This window comes from Abramis brama (genome assembly GCF_963993115.1).
Source record: "Abramis brama genome assembly, chromosome: 11".
Taxonomy (NCBI): Eukaryota; Metazoa; Chordata; class Actinopteri; order Cypriniformes; family Leuciscidae; genus Abramis; species Abramis brama.
The window spans coordinates 30,391,029-30,413,198 of NC_139973.1; the positions used below are offsets into that span (position 1 = coordinate 30,391,029).

A 22,170-nucleotide genomic window follows, 5' to 3' on the forward strand; every position below is an offset into this window, starting at 1 on the left:
CCCGCTCTGTCACACGGCCTCTCACGACCGGTCATGTTTTAAATGTAAGTCCTGTGCCCGCCCTCGAGCGCTCACACATACTAACGAACATTTCGCCCCCGACGAAAATTTCGCCCCCGCTGCGCCCACCCCTCCGTTTCGAGCTCTCGATCCCGCGACGCGTGGCGATCAGAGCCCGGAGGCCATTCTGCCCCTGGATGCACACGCAAAAGCGTGGGAAGCTATTCCAGGCCCATCAGAATGGGTGCTAAGCACAGTAAAAAAGGGCTATACTCTGCAGTTCGCTCGCCGCCCCCTGCGCTTTCAGGCGCGTACCGAGACGAGAGTGAATGGAGAAGTAGCAGTCTACTTCGAGCAGAAATAGCGACACTTCTGTGCAAAGGGGCTATAGAACCGGTTTCCCCCTTCTATGAGCGAGTCGGGCTTTTACAGCCGTTATTTCCTCGTTCCCAAGAAGGACAGAGCTCTCAGAACGATTTTGGATCTGAGATATTTGAACAAAGCTCTTATGAGAAGACCGTTCAAAATGCTCACAACCAGGCAGATCCTTGCGCAGATTCGCCCGAGGGACTGGTTTATCTCTCTCGATCTAAAAGATGCGTACTTTCAGATCCAGATAATACCCCGTCACAGGCCATTCTTGAGATTCGCCTTCGACGGTCAGGTATATCAATACACCGTCCTGCCGTTCGGCCTGTCTTTAGCACCCCGTACATTCACGAAGTGCATGGACACGGCTCTCGCTCCCCTGAGAGGTCGGGGAATGCGAATTTTGAACTATTTGGACGATTGGCTGATTCTAGCACAGTCAGAGGCCGAACTCATTGCCCACTGGACAGTGCTTCTCAGCCACCTGGAAAGCCTGGGGCTCACGGTCAACTGGACCAAGAGCTCATTAGTGCCCAGTCAATCAACCTCTTTTCTGGGTTTGGATCTGGACACTGTGGCAATGACGGCCCGCCTGTCGACTCAGCGCGCGCGCGCTGCATTCGACTCCTGGCCGCGTCCTTCCAGCCGGGCAGCACCGCACCTCTCAAGACATTTCAGAGGATGCTGGGTTGTATGGCTTCAGCTGCAGCAGTGCTTCAGCTGGGTCTATCGCGTATGCGCCCGCTACAACGCTGGTTGAACGCCCGAGTGCCTCACAGAGCCTGGGCTTCCGGCGGCATTCGAATCAGAGTGACTCAGAGCTGCGTTTCAGCACTGAAGCCCTGGTTAGCGGCCGACTGGTACCAGCAGGGAGTGACAATGGGAGCCGTCTCACACCGCAAAGTTATCTCGACGGACGCTTCCACCTCAGGTTGGGGCGCTCTTTTCGAGGGCAAACCGGTCTTTGGCCTGTGGTCAGACCAGGAGAAATGCCTCCACATAAACTGTTTGGAGATGATAGCGGTCGAGAACGCGCTCAAGCGCTTTCTCCCATTCATACGTGATCACCATGTGCTAGTCCGCTCGGACAACATGTCCGTGGTGTCCTATGTGAACCGACAGAGCGGTGTCAGGTCCAGGAACCTGTACAAACTGACAGAACACCTTCTCGTGTGGGCTCACCGCTCGTTGCGCTCGCTGAGAGCCGCGCACGTGCCGGGCCACCTGAATGTCGGCCCAGACAGACTGTCCAGAGACAACATTCCCCCGGGAGAATGGTCCCTGCACCCTCAGACAGTCCAGTTCCTCTGGCGCCTATTCGGCAGAGCGGAGGTTGACCTCTTTGCGTCGAAAGACAACGCTCATTGCCCGATATTTTTCTCGAAAAGCGTGGACGCGCTGTCCAAATCTGGCCCAGCCTCCCGCTGTACGCTTTCCCTCCGATCTCCCTGTTACCACAGGTCATAGCGAGGATCAGGGAAACGCACCACCCAGTGCTTCTTATAGCCCCGTGTTGGGAGAACCAAATCTGGTACCCAGAGCTAGTGAGGCTGTCGCACTCACCCCCATGGCTGATCCCGGTGAGGAAGGATCTCCTCTCTCAAGCCGGTGGATCGATCTGGCATCCCCATCCGGAACGATGGTCTCTGCATGCATGGGTAATCAACGGATACCCGTTGACCTGCCAGAAGGGGTCGTGAACACGATCACGCAGTCTAGAGCCCCCTCCACGAGGCGTCTCTATGCGTCTAAATGGTCTGTGTTCTCTAAATGGTGCGCTACTAAGAGCTTGGATCCACGTACATGTGGGGTTCCGCGAGTGCTCTCCTTCCTACAGGAGCTGTTGGATAAGGGCAGGTTCCCTTCCACGCTTGAAGTATATGTGGCGGCTATTGCAGCGTTCGCTGAGACGACGCGCAGCCGAGCAATAGGAAGGAACGAGCTTATTATCCGTTTCCTCAGAGGAGCAAGACGGATGAATCCCCGCGGCTCCCCTCGGTTCCTATTTGGGATCTGTCCTTGGTCCTGGAGGCCCTGAAGGCTTTTCCCTTTGAACCGCTTGAATCCGTGGATCCAAAGTACTTTTCGCTCAAAACCGTTTTTCTGATAGCTCTGTCTTCAGTAAAACGCGTGGGGGATCTGCACGTGCTATCTGTTAGCCCTGCATGTCTTGAGTTCGGACCAAATGACTCTTTTCAGACCGAGACACGGTTACATCCCCAAAGCGATTGGAACCCCCTTTAGGGCACAAATCATCTCCCTTTCGGCTCTGCCAGCATCCGATAACGGGGACAGTGATAACCTCCTATGCCCTGTTAGGGCGCTGAGAGTTTACAACACGCGCTCCGCCGCTTTCAGGCGTTCTGATCAGCCCTTCGTTTCTTTCGGCGGACGCACCAAGGGGCTCGCCGCCTCGAAACAGAGCCTGTCCAGGTGGATAGTGGACGCGATTGCAGCAGCTTACGCCTCCAAACACCTGCAGTGCCCTTTGGGTATCAGAGCTCACTCCACTAGAGGCATGGCCTCTTTGTGGGCCTTGTCCAGCGGAATTTCTATTCACGATATTTGTATGGCGGCGGGCTGGGCCTCCCCATCGACATTCGTGAGGTTTTATAACCTGGAAGTTCCTGCCTTGCAGGCTAAACTGTTATCAGTATAAGTGGCATGTATGCTCTGCCCAGTCGCTCATACGCAGACTACGTTCATATACTGGTGATATTTCTGGTATGGCACCAAGGGAAGGAGTATTTTGCACTCAGACCGGTTATGCCGTTCTGTTCCTTATTCCCCGTTACGCGCTTGTGTACCGGTGCTGGCTGCCCGTCTAATGGTGCGTTCACACCGGACGCGAATAGCGCGTCAGGCGCGAGTGATTTCAATGTTAAGTCAATGCAAAGACGCGTTACGCGCGTAAAAAATTCCTGCGGAGCGAATGAGGCGTTTAGCGCGGCGCGGTAGACGCGAATTCGCCTCATTCGCGCGAATGACGCGAATTGAGCGTCTGGCGCGTTAAGCGCGAATGATTTTAGCGAATTGCTATTTGTGCATTCACGCGTTTGACGCGAATTCGCGTCTGCCGCCCGAGTTGAAAAATCTGAATTTCTGCGTCAATTCGCGCCGCGTTAACCAATCAGGAGCCTGCTTGCATGCTGCTGTCACGTGGTGAAGTAACAGTTTATAATGTTATTTTATGTTTGGCCTCAATAAATTATTTTGTAATATGACTAAAATGCACAATAATGCAAATAAAAACATAAAACTCGATTTCAATATATGAGAGATACTCATTTTGTATTGAATGCTATTTATTCCATATCTATTCTAGATTATATGAAACATTATTAATCTAATGTAAAGACAACAAACACAATTTAGTGTATAAAAACAAACAAAAATCACAGGACAGGTTTCACTTTTGAAGGCTGGCTCCATTTATTATCAAAACAAAAATAAATCACAGATTAGGTGCGGGAGAGGGTGAACCTCGCGCCGGGCTGTACAGCGCGGGCTCGTCAGGCAGCGACCACTCGAGGCCGAGGCTTATACGGCCTACGCTGTCCTCGTCAGCGTCCTCACCGTTAGGTCCACCAAACCTACCTCCTGGAGCAAATTGTGAAACTCCTGAAACTCTCCGGAGGGTTTGGTGGATCCGAGTACAGCGACGATGTCCCCTACGCAGCTGTTTCTGCTCTCCAGAGCATATACGAGCGGTGATTCTCTCGATTAATGCTAATGCTCGATAAACCAAAAAAAGGTTTCGAAACTTTCGCCTCTGACGCGTGGTCAGACCAGGAGTGACGCGCGTAAATTTCGCTTCAAACTTTTGATTTTACGCGCGTCAATTTCGCTCTTGACGTGCGAATGCACACAAAGTGGTCAAGCGTATAAATAGACGCGGCAGGCGCGAATTTGACGCGCTATTCGCGTCCGGTGTGAACGCACAGTTACACTCTGTCGCGCCGGGGATTATTCTCCCCACAAATAGACTGGTAAAGCCGCTCTATTTTTTTCCTAATATGTGCTTATGTACTGTGTGGGCCCGCGCTGCCGGCCGCACTGTTTACATTGATATGTATTGATATTGATATGTACCGGCTGTGCCGCTCTATCTATATACGAAGTGAAGTGCTTTGTACATGTGTTGGCCCGTTTCTCCGACCGGCCACCTGTTTTCAGCGTTATGTTTTCCCCGGTCTCCCTGGGATTCATGTGCTGGATGCTCAGCGCTCACGGCGTTGACAAGGGGTTCCCGATGCGTAAGCAACTTACGCAATACGAGAGAACCTCTCGTAAGAGAACGTACTCGGTTACCTAATGTAACCTCGGTTCTCTCTAGAAGAGGGAACGAGTATTGCGTAACCTGCGTGACGCGCCACGAGCTTTTGCGCTTCAGACTATGAAAACCAGATATTTCAGCCTGTGAGCCCTCCTTATATACACACTGGTCACACCCATCTTGACGGTTAGAGGGGTGTGGAGGGCGCGAAGCGCCCTCATTGGATGTGACGTCACACAGGGCTCACTGGTAGGCTTAAGCAGTTGCCGCTGAGCAGCCAATGAGCACGCTTATACAGCCTGCCATGGTCTGCCGGCTGCCGCACTGCGTTGACAATGAATACAAAATTAAGGATAATTTTTGGCTTCAGATCTCGAAGAAAGAAGACTTTCCCGATGCGTAAGCAACTTACGCAATACTCGTTCCCTCTTCTAGAGAGAACCGAGGTTACATTAGGTAACCGAGTACGTTTTTCATTACAAAATTTCTCTAAATATGTTTTAATGAAAACAATAATACTAAATGTTAAATAAATTAAATTCGCTCTTTAGAAGAGAATGTAATTTGCGTGTGGGACATGTTCCCACCAGTTTTTTGCCAAATTGCAGTTTTGCCCCCACCACTTTTTAAAAGCCATTGGAAAAAAATTGTTTGCGGAATCCATGTACAACACACATCTAACACAAAATACTTTTGTGCCGCTTTTCCATTTTTCATATATGCATATGCTTGTATGTTTATAATTATGTTGAAGTTTTATTATATTGCAATATATTATAGATTAATCGTATTATGGTTTTTGGAAATCGTGCAGCCTTTCAGCAGCATAGACATTCAGTTTAAGAAAAAGATTAACAACCTCTGTTTATCACAGTGTCTATCACCCAAGAAGAGTGGTGCTGGAAGCATAAGTCAGTGGAGATCGATGTACTTGACTCATATGTAGAAGGAGTGGAGTTCAGACAAACTGGATACTTGCTGCGCTGCTCACTGTCCCACGCCATTACTCTGGTGAGGCCTGAAAAAAATCTATATTTAATGATGACTGAACACATAGTTGCCAGAATACGCTGTTACTAGTCTAAAATGGTGATGATTATGATGCATTATTTATTTGTCTATAATTTTAGGAATTTTTCCAAGATGGCAGTTCACCAGAGAACGTTGGCATTTACAATCTGTCCAAAGGAGTCAATCGCTTCTGTCTGTCCAAACCAGGTGAGCTCAGTCTTTCCTTCAGTTTTGTTGGTGAAGTTTATAGAGGCTAAAGTACTTGACATATTTCTTTTCAATCTAAGGTGTTTATAAAGTGACTCCACGTTCCTGTCACCAGTTTGAACAGGATTACTACACCTACAACACGTATGTGACTGCCGGTGCCAAGCTTTTTATTATAATCAAAATAGTTGCCACAGCTTTTTATATCCTTTGATCCGGTTCTTTTGAAGTATGTGCTTGTGGTGTAACATTATTGAAGGAAGTCTAATCCACACTCTTTTTTTTTTTCATCCTGTTCCTTAGGTCTGCTCCAAGCATCTTAACCCTGACTGCTGTCAGACACCACATGACAGGACTAATCACCACTGATAAGATGCTGGATGTCACGGTCACCATCAAGTGAGTGCGGCGGAACATTGTTAATGCATTTCTGAAAGTGTAAAGCAAGTCTGTCTGTTGCTTTCTAACAGGTTAAAGGTTAAATCCCGGTATTCTTTTTTTTATTTTGGCAGATCTTCTATTGAGAGTGAGCCTGCTTTGGTTCTGGGGCCCCTGCGCTCAAACGAGGAAGAGCGAAGAGAGCAGCAGCTTCTGGAAATAGCTGCCCGCAGGAAGGAGAGGGAAGAAAGAGCAGAGGAGAAGAGCCTTCCTGTGGAGGAGAAACCAGATGAACTCCATGAGCCATTCCACTATGAATTCTCCTATTGGGCACGGTAAGATCTTTTGAGGAATGTTTGCTATAATTTTCCACTTCTGTCTACCAGTTTAAAGCCCAGGTATGTTTCATTTTCCAAGTTCCGAGCCTTTCAAAGTATGCTCATTTGGCCGTTAGCATGGAAAGACACGTTCGGCATCTAGTGGACTTTGTTTTCTAGCGCTTGTCGTGGAAATTCTCAATACAAATACAACCTACTAAATCTGACTTCTTCACCGAGGACAATTCAAAAAACTTCCAGTTGTTAATATAATAGTATTCAGCTGAATACTTACAATACAATACTTCCCTGAAGTATGGTGACGGCTTCACTACTATCTATCACTACTTCAATCACACGTGAGCACACAGTTCTTTCGCATCTATACACTCTCACCGTCCTTCTCAGGTGTACGCTGGACCGACACAGGATCATTAATACTAACCCAGAGTATTACAGCCTCACCCCGAGGGCGGCTCTATGGTCTTCCAACACTATCACTGTCTCTACGGTGGTCTTTTGAGCGTAGAATCTTTAGTACTTCTATTCCTCAGCTGCACAGCATATATCTGACACAACTCCCAAGTTGCTCTTTGCAGGAATAAAGTTTTATTCACGGCCGGGGAGTTCTCTGACCACAACAAAAAGATACGTGTGAATTTCAATCTTACAGTTGACTAAAAATCAGTATCACTCAAGTCTTCTTCACTGTGATTTGTTCTGATTAGTTTAAAAATCTAACCATATGACTGTTAGTTCTACTGTGTTAAGTACTTTTTTGGTAAGTCTACATGGTCTTTGACCTGAGCATACTTAGTCTGCATTTTTCTGTACATTTCATGCTGACAATACCCTTTTTACCATTTCTGAGGCCATTACATAAAATATTTCTATCACACGCTCAAGTCACTCGAACGTGCTGTTGTACACGCATCGTCCGTGCGGACACAAAAATCCGGCTGCACGTGGACGGTGTGCGCAGATGTCCACAGACCCTCCTGTCAAATTACATCACACGGACAGTGCACAGACTGTCATGGAACGTGGACGGCCAAAATATACTCTGGGCTTTAGGAAAAAATCGTAAAATCATATGTTCAAAGAAAGTGTATTACCTTGTCTTTTCATACCAGTCATGAATTTCTTGGTATTAATTTTATATCTTGACTGTGTTGGTTATTTCAGGGCTGGGGAGAAGATCACAGTCACACCTTCATCCAAAGAATTTCTGTTTTACCCTCCTGAAGTAGAGGCTACAATCACTGGAGGTTAGAGTGCAATACAAACTTCTGAACCCTTTTTTAAGCTTTTTATATTATGATAATAAATGCATTTTGTGTCCAAGCACTTTCACAACAAATACAAAACAAATTGCAGATAAGTTCTTTTCACACAAAGGACGGAATTAACATTTGTCAAGCTACATCAAAAACAAATCCACACTTATACATAAGCTGACACTGACTGACAACTGAATTCATGGAGTTCATATCGGTACAAAAAATGAGGCAACCTACACATTCAGAAAAAAATAGCAAATTTTTTAGGGGAACAACAGCTTGTCACTGGGGCAGTACCCGTATAGGAACAACTTTATTCCTTATTTACCCCAAAACAGTGCATATTAGTACCTTAAAGGGATAGTTCAGCCAAAAATTTAAATTCTGTCTCAAGTTGTTCCAAACCTGTATTATTATTTTTTTTCTTCTGATGTTTTGAAGAATATGAGTAAATTATGACATGTTTTTTTAATCCCTTTAAGGGTGCATTTTACTAAGAGTAAAGAGTGAGAAACTACGCAAATTCGATTAGCTGGTTCAGGATGTTGTTAGAACTAAACTCTGTAGGAAAATGGCCCTCCTAAAGCAGGTTTGGACAAACCCGATGTAGGCCAAGAACAGGTATAGGGGCTTATGAGAACTATAAATTGTTGTTGATGGTTATAAACCGGGTTACAGTTTTACCCCAGTTTATTACATCTAAACCTGTAATACAATCCTTTGTTCTGACAGAGAACTGTCCTGGTCAAATGGTGGAGATTGCTGGCAGGGCAGGGCTGTTCCTCACGGGGCAGGTGTCGCCTACACTGGAGGGTGTGGAAATCTCCATTAAGGAGAGTGGAGCTACTAACCCTCTCATTACAGTTCTCACGGATGAAACCGGATCCTACAGGTATCTCACTTATTTACGAACATACCGCATTCATTTATTTAATAGCTCTCTTATCTATTTATTTAATAATGCATATTGGCGTAAAAGTATGGTTTAGAAAGTGAATGACTATTGGCATATTTAGAAATTAAGTGCAGTCATTGTGGCTGAAAACGTAAGTGCACTCTAGTGTTCTAATCAATAAAAATTGAAAACTCCTTTTTTCCCTTTGAAACCAGTGTTGGACCCCTACATAGTGACTCTCTGTATGACATCAGTGCCAGTAAAGAGGGCTTTGTCCTGACTCCAGTGGAGGGAAAGACAGGAGACTTCAAAGCGTTTGCCTTGGCAGGGGTCACTTTTGAGGTCAGTGCCATATTAACGTCTTCTCATAAGCTTAGTTGATCACATTTCATCTTGTGTTTTCATTTCTAGGAATCAAATGGTTAATTTTGTTCAAGATTTTTTTTCTTGCCCCTCAGATAAAGGCAGAGGATGGTGTTCCTCTCTCAGGGGTTCTGCTGTCTCTCAGTGGAGCCAGCTTCCGCTCAAACTTACTCACTCAGGACACTGGCCTCCTCACCTTCAACAACCTGGTACTGTCTTTTCAGTGACTATGGGCATCTTTTTGATGTGTCTATCACATTGGTGTAGAAGTTTATACTGAAAAAAAATTACAAATTATAAATAATCATAATTGATTTTTGAATTTGACTTCCGAACAATTATGAAAACAAGATAATCAAGGTAAAATCATTATTGTGCCACTGCCACATTCCATCCAGCGCACCTTCCTTTCATTCACAGTGGTGTGCTTTCGTTCCTCCCTAAAAACCCAAGCTTATCATCTAAATCAGTCAAATATGTGAGTGTTGTAAAATGCAGTCTACTGTTGCTAAACTGCAGGATGGGTTTTATATTAAACCGTGTTATTAAAAGCACATTAAGCTGCAAAAGAGACACTGTTCCCCAGGCGGCTTTCTGTGTGCGTGCTCCGAGTCAGAGCCAAACGCGGATAAGCAAATGAGCTTCGGATACGCGCCTAAACACGTGTGTAACAGTATATTGGATCCGTGCATTAGCTCTTAAAGTGACAGAAGCCTAATATACCTGCTGTAGTCTGTCATTAAAGGGGTCATATGATGCTATTTTCAAAGTTCATTATTTTGTGTACTGGATGTAATATGTTAACATGCTTCACATTTTTCACATACAGTACATTATTGTAGCTCCTCTATGCCCAGTCTTTCTAAAACGTGTCAATTACTACAAAGCCCCTCCTTCCGAAAAGCGTAGTGTGCTCTGATTGGCCAGCTGACCCAGAGCATTGTGATTGGCCGAACACCTCAAGCGTTGTGTCGGAAATGTAATGGTAATCGCAAGCTTCAGCTTCCAAAGCAATTATGAAGACCGTTAATAATGTTGTCAGTTTTATCATAACATCTGATACTTTATGTTGTAACAGTTTTTGTCCATACAATGAAAGTCAGTGGAGTTGAAAACAACATTGACTTTTAATGTATGTTAAAAAAAAAGGAGAATATTTTATATATAAAAATATATATCGAGTTCCACAAAAAATATTGTTAAAATGAAATACCTAGATTTTCTTAATCTCTCCTCCCTCCATCTCAGAGTCCTGGCCAGTACTATTTCAAGCCCATGATGAAGGAGTTCCGCTTTGAGCCCTCAGCACAAATGATCACAGTAGAGGAAGGACAGGTCCTCCATATTCCTATCACTGGCTTCAAAACTGCATACAGGTCAGCAGTTCCAGTTCAGTGTTACAGTATGCACTGGCAGTAAAAATGCTTAGTACAAAGCAGCATATATATATAATTTATTTATATTTATTTATATATATATATATATATATATATATATATATATATATATATATATATTTATATATTTTATATATTATATATATATATTTATTTATATACACACACAAAACGTGACTTTTGCACAGTACTTGAAATATATATTGAAATATTAGCATATAAATATATATATTTATATTTATATGCTAATATTTCAATATATATTTCAAGTACTGTGCAAAAGTCACGTTTTGTGCGTGTAACTGTGCACATTAGTATTTTCACTAGAGGAAAAATTGTTTTAAGCCATTTATTTATCTTTTGCTGTAGTGTGTCAGTAGGAAATATCAGTTTACATTTCCAAACATTCCTTTTGTCATTATTTGTAATAATCCAGTGAGATATTTGTATGCATAATGAGTCTGACAACAGCCGGTATGCTACACAAGGAGATCTTATCTCACCATCATAAAGTCTATCTGTGATTACATGAAAAAAACCCCAGAAAAAACAGAGACTAAATCCAGAAGAACTTCGGCAACGTCTCCAAGACGCTTGAAGAAACCTTCCTGCAAAGATACAATACTGTGAAAAGTTGTAGGCACTTGTGTAAAAATGCTATAAAGTGACGATGCTTTCAAAAATACTGTCATAAATAGTTTTTATTCATCAAATAACTTATCAATAAATAATCAATAAATCAAATCAATATTTGGTGTGACCACCCTTTGCATTTAAAACAGCTTTTGTCCTTGATACACTTGCGCATAGTTTTTCAGGTAGCTTTGCAGTCAGGTTTCTTCAAGCGTCTTGGAGACATTGCCACACTCTATCTCATTTTTTTCCTGTTTCTAAATGTATTTTTCGAAACATGCTCATTCCATTGTGAAGTAAATGTTCCACTTGTATATTTTGACATGTATCTTAGCTGCTATGGAACAGTGCAGTCAATAGGTGGCGATGCGGAGCAGGGTGTTTCCGTGGAGGCAGTGGGGCAGGGAGAGTGTGGCATGTACAGTGAGGACACGGTTACTGATGAAGAGGGACGCTTTAGACTCAGAGGCTTGCGGGTGAGACTTTACTTGAGTAACTCTTCAGATAAACAATACGACTGACAAATGTTCATAAAAACTATGTTTTAAGATTCTAAACAAAGCTTGCCTTTTCTTTGTTCATTGTCAGCCTGGGTGTAACTACAATATTCAGCTGAGAGAAGAAGGAAATGATCACATAGAGAGAGCATTGCCACCACACAAAACCATTGAGGTGAGCATTGGAATTTATTGACCGTATTTTTGTTTTGTTTTTTTACACATTTTATCCATAAATACCCCCAAAAGATCGATTATTTCCACAGCAATAATACGGACGTGTTAAAGGTCCCGTTCTTCGTGATCTCATGTTTCAAACTTTAGTTAGTGTGTAATGTTGTTAGAGTATAAATAATATCTGTAAAATTATAAAGCTCAAAGTTCAATGCCAAGCGAGATATTTTATTTAACAGAAGTCGCCTACATCGAACGGCCCGTTTGGACTACATCCCTCTACTTCCTTCTTTAATGACGTCACTAGAACCGTTTTTTGACTAACCTCCGCCCACAGGAATGCTCCCTCAACTCTACCGAAATGTACTTGCGCACTTCTTATAACTTACTGTGTTTACTCAGCTCTTACGGTGATTTTCTGAAGTAAAACTGACGCTTCATCTTTTGTGTGATGTACAATAAACTTTATTAAACTCATCAGTATATGTTTGATCATCATTCGGACCTGGTCCGAAACAGCAGACTTGTAGGCTATTAATAAATAATGGATACATACAAGCAGATGACAAATACGTTATAATAACCGTAATTAAACTACTAAACTATACCTGTTTCATCTCTATACAGCACTCTGACTCTGTAGGCATTATTGTCCGACTGGAAATGAACATCGTTACTGAGAGTTTCTGATATTATCATCATTCCGTGAGATGAAATTGTCCTGAGAGACTGAGCGCGAGCTCATGAAGCTCCGCCCCCTGTGTCGTCCAGCAGCAGCTTATTTGCATTTTAAGGGCACACACTAAAACAGCGCGTTTTTCTGAGCCCCAAAAAATGACAATTTAAACATGCTGTAAAAAATCTGTTGGGTATTTTGAGCTGAAACTTCACATACACAATCTGGGGACATCAGAGACTTATTTTACATCTTGTGAAAAGGGGCATAATACGGGACCTTTAAATATCACTGTAGTAATATATGTCTGTATTGTACATTGCATTAGTCAAAATTGTTCATTAAACTGAAACATTGAGCGATTTAAAATAATTTTAAGTGATTTCCATCATTTTGACAGACAATAAATATTGTATTTACCTGCTTTAGACACATTCCAGTGAACACTCCTATTAGGGATAAGAAGTGAAATGGGGAGACAAACATTTTAAAGCATCCGGGTGAAAACAAACCTGGAAAGAGACATGAGGATTTGGGGAGAAAAACAAGAGATTCTTTGTGCATTCCAGTGAATTATTCATGGGATATATATCATAAATTAAATCTGAGCACACCATAAATGCGCAGTATATGTTGTCCTTTTTCATACCTTTACAGTGGAATGCAAAAGAAAATAACCAGGAGGAAAAGAATACCAGAGATGAGGGACTCGAGTCACATGACTTGACTCGAGTCAGACTCGAGTCGCAATTTTAAGGACTTGAGACTTGCTTGACTAAATTAAGAAAATGACTCGACTTGACTTTGACTTGAGATCCAGTGACTCGAGACTTGACTTGACTTGAACTGTATGACTCGAGAATGACTTGATATACATTTTTATATAAATCATCGCAACATCAATTGATGAACAAAATGAAAGCAACGGAACCATTGACGCCAGTCATCAGATTCTGCGCAATTGCGTGACGCTGCACAAGCCCAGAAAAAACATAAGCCGTTTCTCAATATGCGTTCTTGTCTGTACTTGTGTTCTTGTGGACTTGTGAAACGTCATCAGTCGCTGCCCAAGTACTGTTCCAATTCAAAGTTCACATCTAGCCAAGTCCAGTTCAAATCCCCGGATGTGTTCTTGATCCGCCCCTTTTACCGAGGATGCATCGAGAGGTGACTTGTGCGGACTTGAGACAGCCAGGTATCCCAGAATGCATCTCACACCAACCAGCAAGCGTCAATAGCGGAGGAGAAACCCCGCGTTATTAAAAATACTGCTGTAATTGTGTCACGAAATGTAGTTTTAAGAGTATTTCAGGCGAGAATGTAGTTGTTTAAAGGTCAAATCTTTGGTTTATTTATAAAGATAGCGCCTATTTGAAAATTTGATCTGACGTTTTCGGAGTTGTGAGAACCAGGCAATCGGACGCTCGGTGCTCATGTACCCCGCCGAGAACAGCCTTTCCTTGGCTAGTGCTGGTGACTTGCCGCTGGCTCGGATGTCTCTAGTCTAGTGGTTTAACATGAGATATAAATCGTCTTTTGTATATCTAACGGACGATTTATTTATTTATTTTATTTGTCTCATTAATCTATAATTTGTTCCCTGGCAAAACGTTAAGCTGAGGGCAAAGTGAAGTTTCATAGCTTTATTTAGTCTATTTAACTTTAACGTTGTAGCAGAGAGCTGACTTGTTTTACTGAATCGTTTGCTTTATTATTGTATAGCTTCTTATACCTTTTAGGCTACTTATACTTTTATAATGGCTATTATTGATCATTAAAACTGACATTTAACAAAAAAGGTTATGTCATTTTATTTTATATATTTAAAACATAAAATATTTTATTATACATGTTGCCTACATTCTATTCACTGTATGTACATGTATAATAAAATAAAATGACACAGCCCTGTCTCTTTTTGCTAAATGTTAGTTTTAATGATCAATATTATAATGTTTTTTATTGATTTTTTTTATTGATTATTTTATTTAAACAAAAAAAGTCAGGGTTGTGCTTTATATTTTGTGTTGTTATAAATATGCAGTGAAGATAATCAATTGCGTTGCCTGAACCACATTTGTGTGGCCATTATGTTTAAGATTTTTTTAAATGAAAATGAAAAGAGGCAGAGTGGTGGTTTATAACATATTTTGTTTTATTTGTAGCCTAGATATACATAAAGAGATAATCGTAGTAGCCAGAGCGAGCTGAGTGCTATCAAGTACGCCGCTGTTCCATTTCAGAATTATCGGACTTGCGTCCTCCCGTCCTCGGGAGTTCGTTCTCCTGAGTCGAACTTGTCAAGTCCGAACTACCAATGACTCAAGTCCGAACTTCGCGTACTTGGTATTGAGAAACGGCTATACATCGCGGTGAGCGCGCTAAATACAAAAACATCTCCCAGCATCGTTTCTTTTTGGATATAAACACTAGAAATTGACCATATTCATACAAGAAGATTTGCTGTACGCATAATAACTGGCAAGGGATATCGGACGACCATCACAACCTCGAACAGTCGAACTTCATTCACCACGTCTAAAAGTAAGCTATGGCTTGTTTAACCTGTTTGTTATAGTTAATTTGACTATCGTTAAATCTAGAGATAATATTGGTCAAAACAGCATGCCTCTTTATACACAATTATGTTTTCAAATGTAGCTTGTTGTCAATATTCAAATGATAATTAATGATGGCATATGTTTTGTATAACATTTGCCACATTTCTTTCAAATCATGCTTTAAAGCCAAATATGTCGTTCTTTCCAATGACAAAAAAACAACATAGAAAACTGTTAATGTTTTGTCATGTTTTATGTTTCTCTTAAGGCAGGGTTAGATGTTATCAGGGGGTTGGGGGCAAAATGCCAGCAGAATTAATACAATGCACCCAAAATTCAAAATGTGGTGGAAAAATTGCCCTAGTATGAGTTATTTTTATAATTATAACATATGATATAAAAAAAATATTTCCATAATATTGGCGCGATTGCAAATGTGATAATGATTTTATAAAACAGTTCAGTAAACAAATAGTGAATATTGTGATGTGACATTTTAGACATAATATTCCAAATATTCTCTGTTTTTGCTCTATTTCTCCAATGACAATAGTTCCAAACAAGCCGCAGAAAGAGTTATGCATGCATATTTGTGATTCAGTCAGTGACCTAGTTGCTTAGTTCCAGACTGAATCTGCCTTTTTGAACAAATCAGTTGAATGAATGCTTCTATGACTCGTACATTAAGACGGTGATTTGGCGCCACCTATTGGCGGTTTTAACTTCATAATTAAAAATATATAACTTGTATAAAGGGGATGCCAGTTTGCCATTGGTGGCATAGGAACCATAATACTTGAATTGTGAATTGTTTAATGCCTTTTAATGGTCTTCTGCAATGTTTGAGGCATATTTATTTTTTTATGCTTTAATGTTGGCCTAATTTCAGTTACATTTACATTTTAGGCTATGTAGTTTGAAATTTTATTTATTTTTTATTTTTTAGATTTTTATTGTAGTAACCACTCAGCTGTATGTGGAAATGCATATTAAAAAAAAAATGTTGCAAATAAAACCATAGTCCACAACTTCTGTAGTTTTAACTTATTTTAATATGTAAATTCATTGAAATCATCAAACGTTTGTATGACTTGCCAGTGACTTGTGACCCAAGCTACGACTTGACTTGACTTGCTTGACATAAAGCAGTGACTTGACTTGACTTGACTTGCTTTTCACAATATTGACTTGGACTTGCTTGAGACTCGAAGGTTAAGACTTGAGACTTACTTGTGACTTGCACATGTGTGACTTACTCCCACCTCTGAAGAATACACAGACTGAAAAGAGCTCTTGCCATAGATATTCTTCTTATACCACATCACATCAAAATACCAATCGTTACGTTATTCTCCTGACATCTGAAGGAGATTTTACAGCTCATTCAGTCAAACTGACGGCTGTTGGCTCGTTAGGAAAAAGGTGGAAATGAAGTTTTCATTCATTTATTTATTTTTTGACTTTTAGGTTGGCAACACTGATATTGAAGGAATAAACATAATCGCCTTTAGACAGATCAACCAGTTTGATCTGAGTGGCAATGTCATCACTTCCCCTGATCATCTTCCCACTCTCTGGGTAGGTACAGTAACTCTAAATCTCCTTTTTCTCATATTTGATGAAATCTTGAAGTCATTGTTGTTCCTCCCTCTCTAAAGGTGAAGCTCTACAAAAGTGACAATCTTGACATTGACAATCCCTTCCAGACTGTGTCTTTAGGCCAGTCCCTGTTCTTCCACTTCGCCCCCCTACCACGTGATGGAGAGGTAGATCATTACTTATCACCTCTATTCCATTTACAATGAGTCTTTTCATCTAAACTACTCCTATTTTTTAGAATCTGTTTCACAACATTCATATTGTTCTGCCAGTACTTTCCACCAGCTTAAAAATTGGTGGTCATTTTCATTTATTAATTTCATTTTATTGTCCTCTTGCAGAGCTATGTGTTGATGCTGCAAACATCACTTTCACAATCCCAGTATGACATCAAACTCCCACAGGTCTCTTTCACGTCCTCTGGTTACCACAAACATGTAACACTAACCTTTAATCCTAAGGTAAGAACCTTTTTGCACAAAACATACATAATTATTTTCTGTTTGGTGATGAAAACATGCCGAATAATTCAATTTGTGTGAATAGATTGTTCATCTACAATTAGTTCATTTGCCATTTGGTAGAGCTGCAGGATTAATCGATAAAAGATGGCGATCTCGATTCCTATATGACAACAATTTGCCTGTCTATTAAACCTTTGACAAAATCACACTGGAACATTCAAATCTGCGTTGGCGCTGCCACTGAGCCAGAGAGAGCAGTTGTCATGGTACAGCTTCATAGACTTTTCAACCACACAGTTTGTTACAAATTAGTTTTTTTGTTACACAGTTTGTTACTTCTGTTCAAAAAACTCAGATTATCACAGAAGTAATAGGATAAAAGAGAGAGCAGTTGTCATGTATAGTATAGGTAAACAGCTTTATTGTCTTTTCAACCACACAGATTCATTATTTCTGTTACAAATATTCATATTATCACAGCAGTAATAAGATAAGTCTATAGTTCAAATATAAACACTGATGTCAAAGGTAGCAATCAAAATAAGAGCGAATAAAGCACCTTTTAAAATGACTTGGCACTTCAAATAATGATTGTATCGATGATGATCGTTACACCAGTAGTATGTATGTATATTTCAATGAACTAAAAGAATTGAAAGTGGGGGGGAAATCACATTATGAAATAAATGCTTTTCTCCAAAACACATTGGCCACAATTATTGGCTCCCTGTTATTAAATACTTTTTGCAACCTCCTTTTGCCAAGATAACAGCTCTGAGTCTTCTCCTATAATACCTGATGAGTTTGGAGAACACCTGACAGGAGATCATAGACCATTCCTCCATACAGAATCTCTCCAGATCCTTCAGATTCACAAGTGCATGTTGGTGCTGCTTCTCCTCAGTTCAGCCCACTCATTTTCTATAGGGGACTTTTTTAGGGGACTGGGACGGTCATGGCAGAAGCTTCATTTTGTGCTCAGTTACCCATTTTTGTGTTGATTTTGATGTTTGTTTTGGATCATTGTCCTGATGGAAGATCCAACCACGGCCCATTATAACATTTCTAGCAGAAGTGGTCTGGTTTTGATTTTTTTATCTGTTGGTATTTGCTAGAATCCATGATGTCATGTATCTGAACAAGATGTCCGGGACCTCCTGCAAAAAAATTGGCCCGCAATATATTTAATAGTACACATTGGGTAAAAATTTTTTATCCCTGTTTGCACCAAACACATCTGGTGGGTTTGCTGCCAAAAAGCCCTTTTTTTGTTTCATCTGACCATAGAAGCCGGTCCCTTTTGAAGTTCCAGTCGTGTCTGACAACTGAATATCTGGAGTTTATTTCTGGAGGAGCAAGGAGGATTTTTCTTGAAACCCTACCAAACAACATGTGGGATGTTGGGGTTGTTTGATCATTTTTTTAGGCTTTCTGTCCCCCAAGACTCAAGTAATCTCTGCAATTCTCCATCTTGGAGAGTCTTTGGCCACTCAAACTATCCTCCTCACCATGCATTAAGACAATATAGACACACGTCCTCTTCCTGGCAGATTCGTCACATCTTTAGTTCATTGGAACTTCTTAATTATTGCCCTGATGGTCAAAATGGGGATTTTCAATTCTTTAGCTATTTTCTTACAGCCACTTTCTATTTTGCGAAGCTCAACAATCTTTTGATGAACATCAGAACTGTATTCTTTGGTTTTACTCATTGTGATGGATGATTAAGGGAATTTGGCCTTTGTGTTTCCTCATATTTAAACTCCTGTGAAGCAAGAAGTCATAGCTAGACTATCATCACCCCTGTGTGCTAAAAAGTAAATATTAATAGGAATATACTTCAGAGATATTTCTAGGGGTGCCAATAATTGTGGCCAACGTGTTTTGGAGAAAAACATTTATTTCAAACATTTATCTCCCCCTTCAATGAAAGGTTATATTTTTGCAAAAAAAAATTTTTAATGAAAGATCAAAAGGATAAACAATGCAGATTTATTTTTTACAGCCATTTTTGATCATATTTACCAGGGGTGCCATTAATTCTGACCACAACTGTAAATATATTTATATCTGATGTATCATTCAGCCCTAATTTGTTTACACTTTTTCGGCTTTCAACAGAGGAAAATGCCAGATCAAGATGTTTCCCAAGGATCTTTCATCGCCCTTCCTCTGACATTACTGCTGTTACTTGCTGTGTATAATCATGAGCGGGTATGCTTTTTTTTTTTTTTTTTTTTTTTTTTTTTTTTTCAGGATGGTTGAAAGCTACTTAGAGATTCTTGTCATTTACAATAGCTGCAGTTCTTAGGACATTATGTAAATAATGATATTTTGTCTTTCCAAGGTGATCCCACTTCTTCTGCAGCTGTTCAATCAGATCCAGGGTGTTCTAGGACTCGCTCAGACAAGCGGGGATGGAATCCCTATGGATGAAGCCAAGCGACAGTCAAAGAGGCCAAAGACAAGACGTACATGAAACCCCAGTATGAGCTAATATGAAGGCAAAGCCAATCGCTGCATTCAGATCTCACAGGCATCCAGTGTCAGACAACACATGAGACCATGTTGGTCTGATCATAAAATCCTTTCATAAAAACAACCTCATTTGGAGTCGCCAAAGTTTTTTGGACATCTTTAATTTTGTTTTGCTGAATCTCAGATGACTTAAGATTCTTTGCCTGTGGTATCCTGGTCACACAGATCCCTATAATTTACAGTCCCTAGCACATGTGAATGTGGCTCTGAGATTGTGTATGTTTGTGAGATTGCTCAGGGAGGACGGCTGATTTAAAAGACTACAAATGTGTGTGTGTGTTTTTTGTTTTGTTTTTCCAGTTGTTTTTTCACTAGTATACAGAGTAAGAACCCTAGGAATTGATTGTTTGATGATTCCGGTAGTGTCCTGAATGACTAGTTTATTAATCCCACACTCCCATAAAAAAATTATCAGTTCAGTTTTTTTTATATAACCTTACTAGAATTTGTAAACACCCTTACATTTTAAAATAGAGATTTGTTTAATAAACATTGATATTGTTTTCACTAAATAATTCATTTTATAAGATTTTTTGGTTTCCTTCATTTGTTTAAATGCAACAAGACATATCCTAAAGATAAAAAATAAATAAAAAATTCCCTACCATTTGATGGATTTAGTACATATTCATTCCACTTCATTAAACAGTAAATAATGTGATAAACGTGTCTGGTTATAGAGAGAACCAAATTAATAAAGTGTTTTGGAATCTACTAAAGTATATATTGTGCTTATTGTGGGTGTGGGGGTGGGGGGGGGGGGGGGATTTATGGGATTGGTGTCATTTATGTAAAAAACTTGATCAAATGTTATATGCAAATGTATGCATTTTGGCAATATTGTTGTAAATATTGGCAGGCAAAACAAATCAGTCAAAGAGATACATCTGAATTACACTATATAATTCTAGGAATTATATTTGTATGTTTATTTGAAGGTTTTGTTATTGCCATAGACTATACATTTTGATAGAATTATTTCACTCAATTGGAAGTTCAGATGGAAAATCAGAATTAATAAGTTGTTAATTCTATAAATGTGTTGAGAGAAGATTTAGTGACATGGTCAAGATGTGTGTGTGGGAAAACATAGGATATAATTAATACCCAATTTTATTGGTTTACTCTCATGAACTGCAATTTGTGAAACGTGTAGTAGCCTACTTACTGTGGCAGCTATAAGCCCTGTCGCGGAGAGATTCATTTTTGTTACATGAGTGTAATTACAAAAGTAATAAACGTACTTACTATGTAAATGTGCTCTTTATTACACTTTTATGGCGTAAATCAGGTAAGCATAGTTTTTGTCAATTACTAAAGTTATTATTACAACACTAAAACGAAACGATAATCTGGTGTTATCCATCAAACCGAAATTAAAAGTAAAGGGAGGTTACACTTTATTTTAAATTGTCAGGATTACAGTGATTATAGCCAACGAGTAAAAATAATCAACTACATCCAGCCTATTAGGTTAGGGTTAGGATGAGAGTTTGGTTTAGGGTTAATTGCATGTAATTGCTATAGTTTGTAGTTATAGTAACTACATGTAACAATGACACTGTAAAATAAAGGGTTTCTGAAAGATTCTTACAAGGAGTTCCCATATATTATTTCTTTAACTGTAACATTTTGGCGGAATTGCCAGTTTGGGTAATAATTTAGCAAATATATATGCAGTATTAATTGTTATATCCTGAATTATGCGCGAAACTCGAGCTTTTAAGACCCAGAGGGGGTCCATCGCTCCTTCTCATTGATTACGTATTTCAAGCCGAATCTTCAAACCGGTGGTCAGCGTCCCTTAATTGACAAGTGGATTTCAGCGCTGCTCCGCGGGGTGGTGTCGACACAAGTCAACACCTGCAGCCATTTTACGATCCGATGTAAAATATCACTGCGATGCCGTGAATCAAATCCATCTCTGAGCAGACCGTCTGCACCCTTGAATCCAGCAGGTCAAAAAATGGTGAAAAGAAAGAGCTTGGATGACAGTGACCAGGAAAACTGCCGGGGAATCCCGTTTCCGATCCAAACCTTCCTATGGAGACAGACCAGGTCAGTGAATTAGTCGTGGTATAACAGGTGTTTTTTCTTGTTTTTTGTTTTTTTTGAGTGATTAGTCTGTTTCTCTTGTACATGGCTCCCGCAGAGCCTTTCTCATTCGTATGCATCTCTCATACCGGTTTCTGAATTGATTTCTGTTGCGCTGGTGTCTCGTGCGTCATCTTTTCATACACCGCCGCACCTTGTGTGTCTTATTATGAACCCCTAAACAAAATTTGCAGAATATTCAATCGAATATTTAACCTTCATAGAGCAATGCTGCTGTCAGTGCCTTACTCAGAGTTCGTCATAATTCAGTTTCAGTTAAAATCATCTGATTGTCCTTGCCAGCTCGACTGTTATTTTATGCAGTTTTATTACAGACATGTAACGTAACTAAATGAAATGTGTATCTGTTTCAGCGCGTTTTTGAGGCCGAAGTTAGGGAAGCAGTATGAAGCCTCCTGTGTGGTGAGTGTAATAATCATA

At 40.5% G+C, this 22,170-nt stretch overlaps 2 protein-coding genes across 2 annotated transcripts in view; both read left to right on the forward strand.

Annotated features, from left to right (window-relative positions):
• nomo (nodal modulator) overlaps positions 1 to 20,354 on the forward strand; it is a 37,845-nt gene extending 17,491 nt beyond the window's left edge. The window contains exons 15-31 of the mRNA XM_084128951.1: positions 5,520 to 5,656; positions 5,776 to 5,863; positions 5,944 to 6,007; positions 6,167 to 6,262; positions 6,376 to 6,576; positions 7,744 to 7,826; positions 8,571 to 8,730; positions 8,949 to 9,075; positions 9,192 to 9,305; positions 10,345 to 10,472; positions 11,461 to 11,602; positions 11,715 to 11,798; positions 16,502 to 16,612; positions 16,693 to 16,800; positions 16,975 to 17,094; positions 19,219 to 19,311; positions 19,445 to 20,354. Coding sequence (XP_083985077.1) covers positions 5,520 to 5,656; positions 5,776 to 5,863; positions 5,944 to 6,007; positions 6,167 to 6,262; positions 6,376 to 6,576; positions 7,744 to 7,826; positions 8,571 to 8,730; positions 8,949 to 9,075; positions 9,192 to 9,305; positions 10,345 to 10,472; positions 11,461 to 11,602; positions 11,715 to 11,798; positions 16,502 to 16,612; positions 16,693 to 16,800; positions 16,975 to 17,094; positions 19,219 to 19,311; positions 19,445 to 19,576 — 1,988 coding nt within the window. The 3' untranslated portion in view covers positions 19,577 to 20,354. The remainder of the gene's footprint in view (positions 1 to 5,519; positions 5,657 to 5,775; positions 5,864 to 5,943; positions 6,008 to 6,166; positions 6,263 to 6,375; positions 6,577 to 7,743; positions 7,827 to 8,570; positions 8,731 to 8,948; positions 9,076 to 9,191; positions 9,306 to 10,344; positions 10,473 to 11,460; positions 11,603 to 11,714; positions 11,799 to 16,501; positions 16,613 to 16,692; positions 16,801 to 16,974; positions 17,095 to 19,218; positions 19,312 to 19,444) is intronic.
• A 1,080-nt stretch (positions 20,355 to 21,434) lies between these two features.
• Positions 21,435 to 22,170, forward strand: part of unc80 (unc-80 homolog (C. elegans)) — a 59,102-nt gene continuing 58,366 nt past the window's right edge. Inside the window, exons 1-2 of the mRNA XM_084128764.1 lie at positions 21,435 to 21,693; positions 22,104 to 22,152. Coding sequence (XP_083984890.1) covers positions 21,602 to 21,693; positions 22,104 to 22,152 — 141 coding nt within the window. The 5' untranslated portion in view covers positions 21,435 to 21,601. The remainder of the gene's footprint in view (positions 21,694 to 22,103; positions 22,153 to 22,170) is intronic.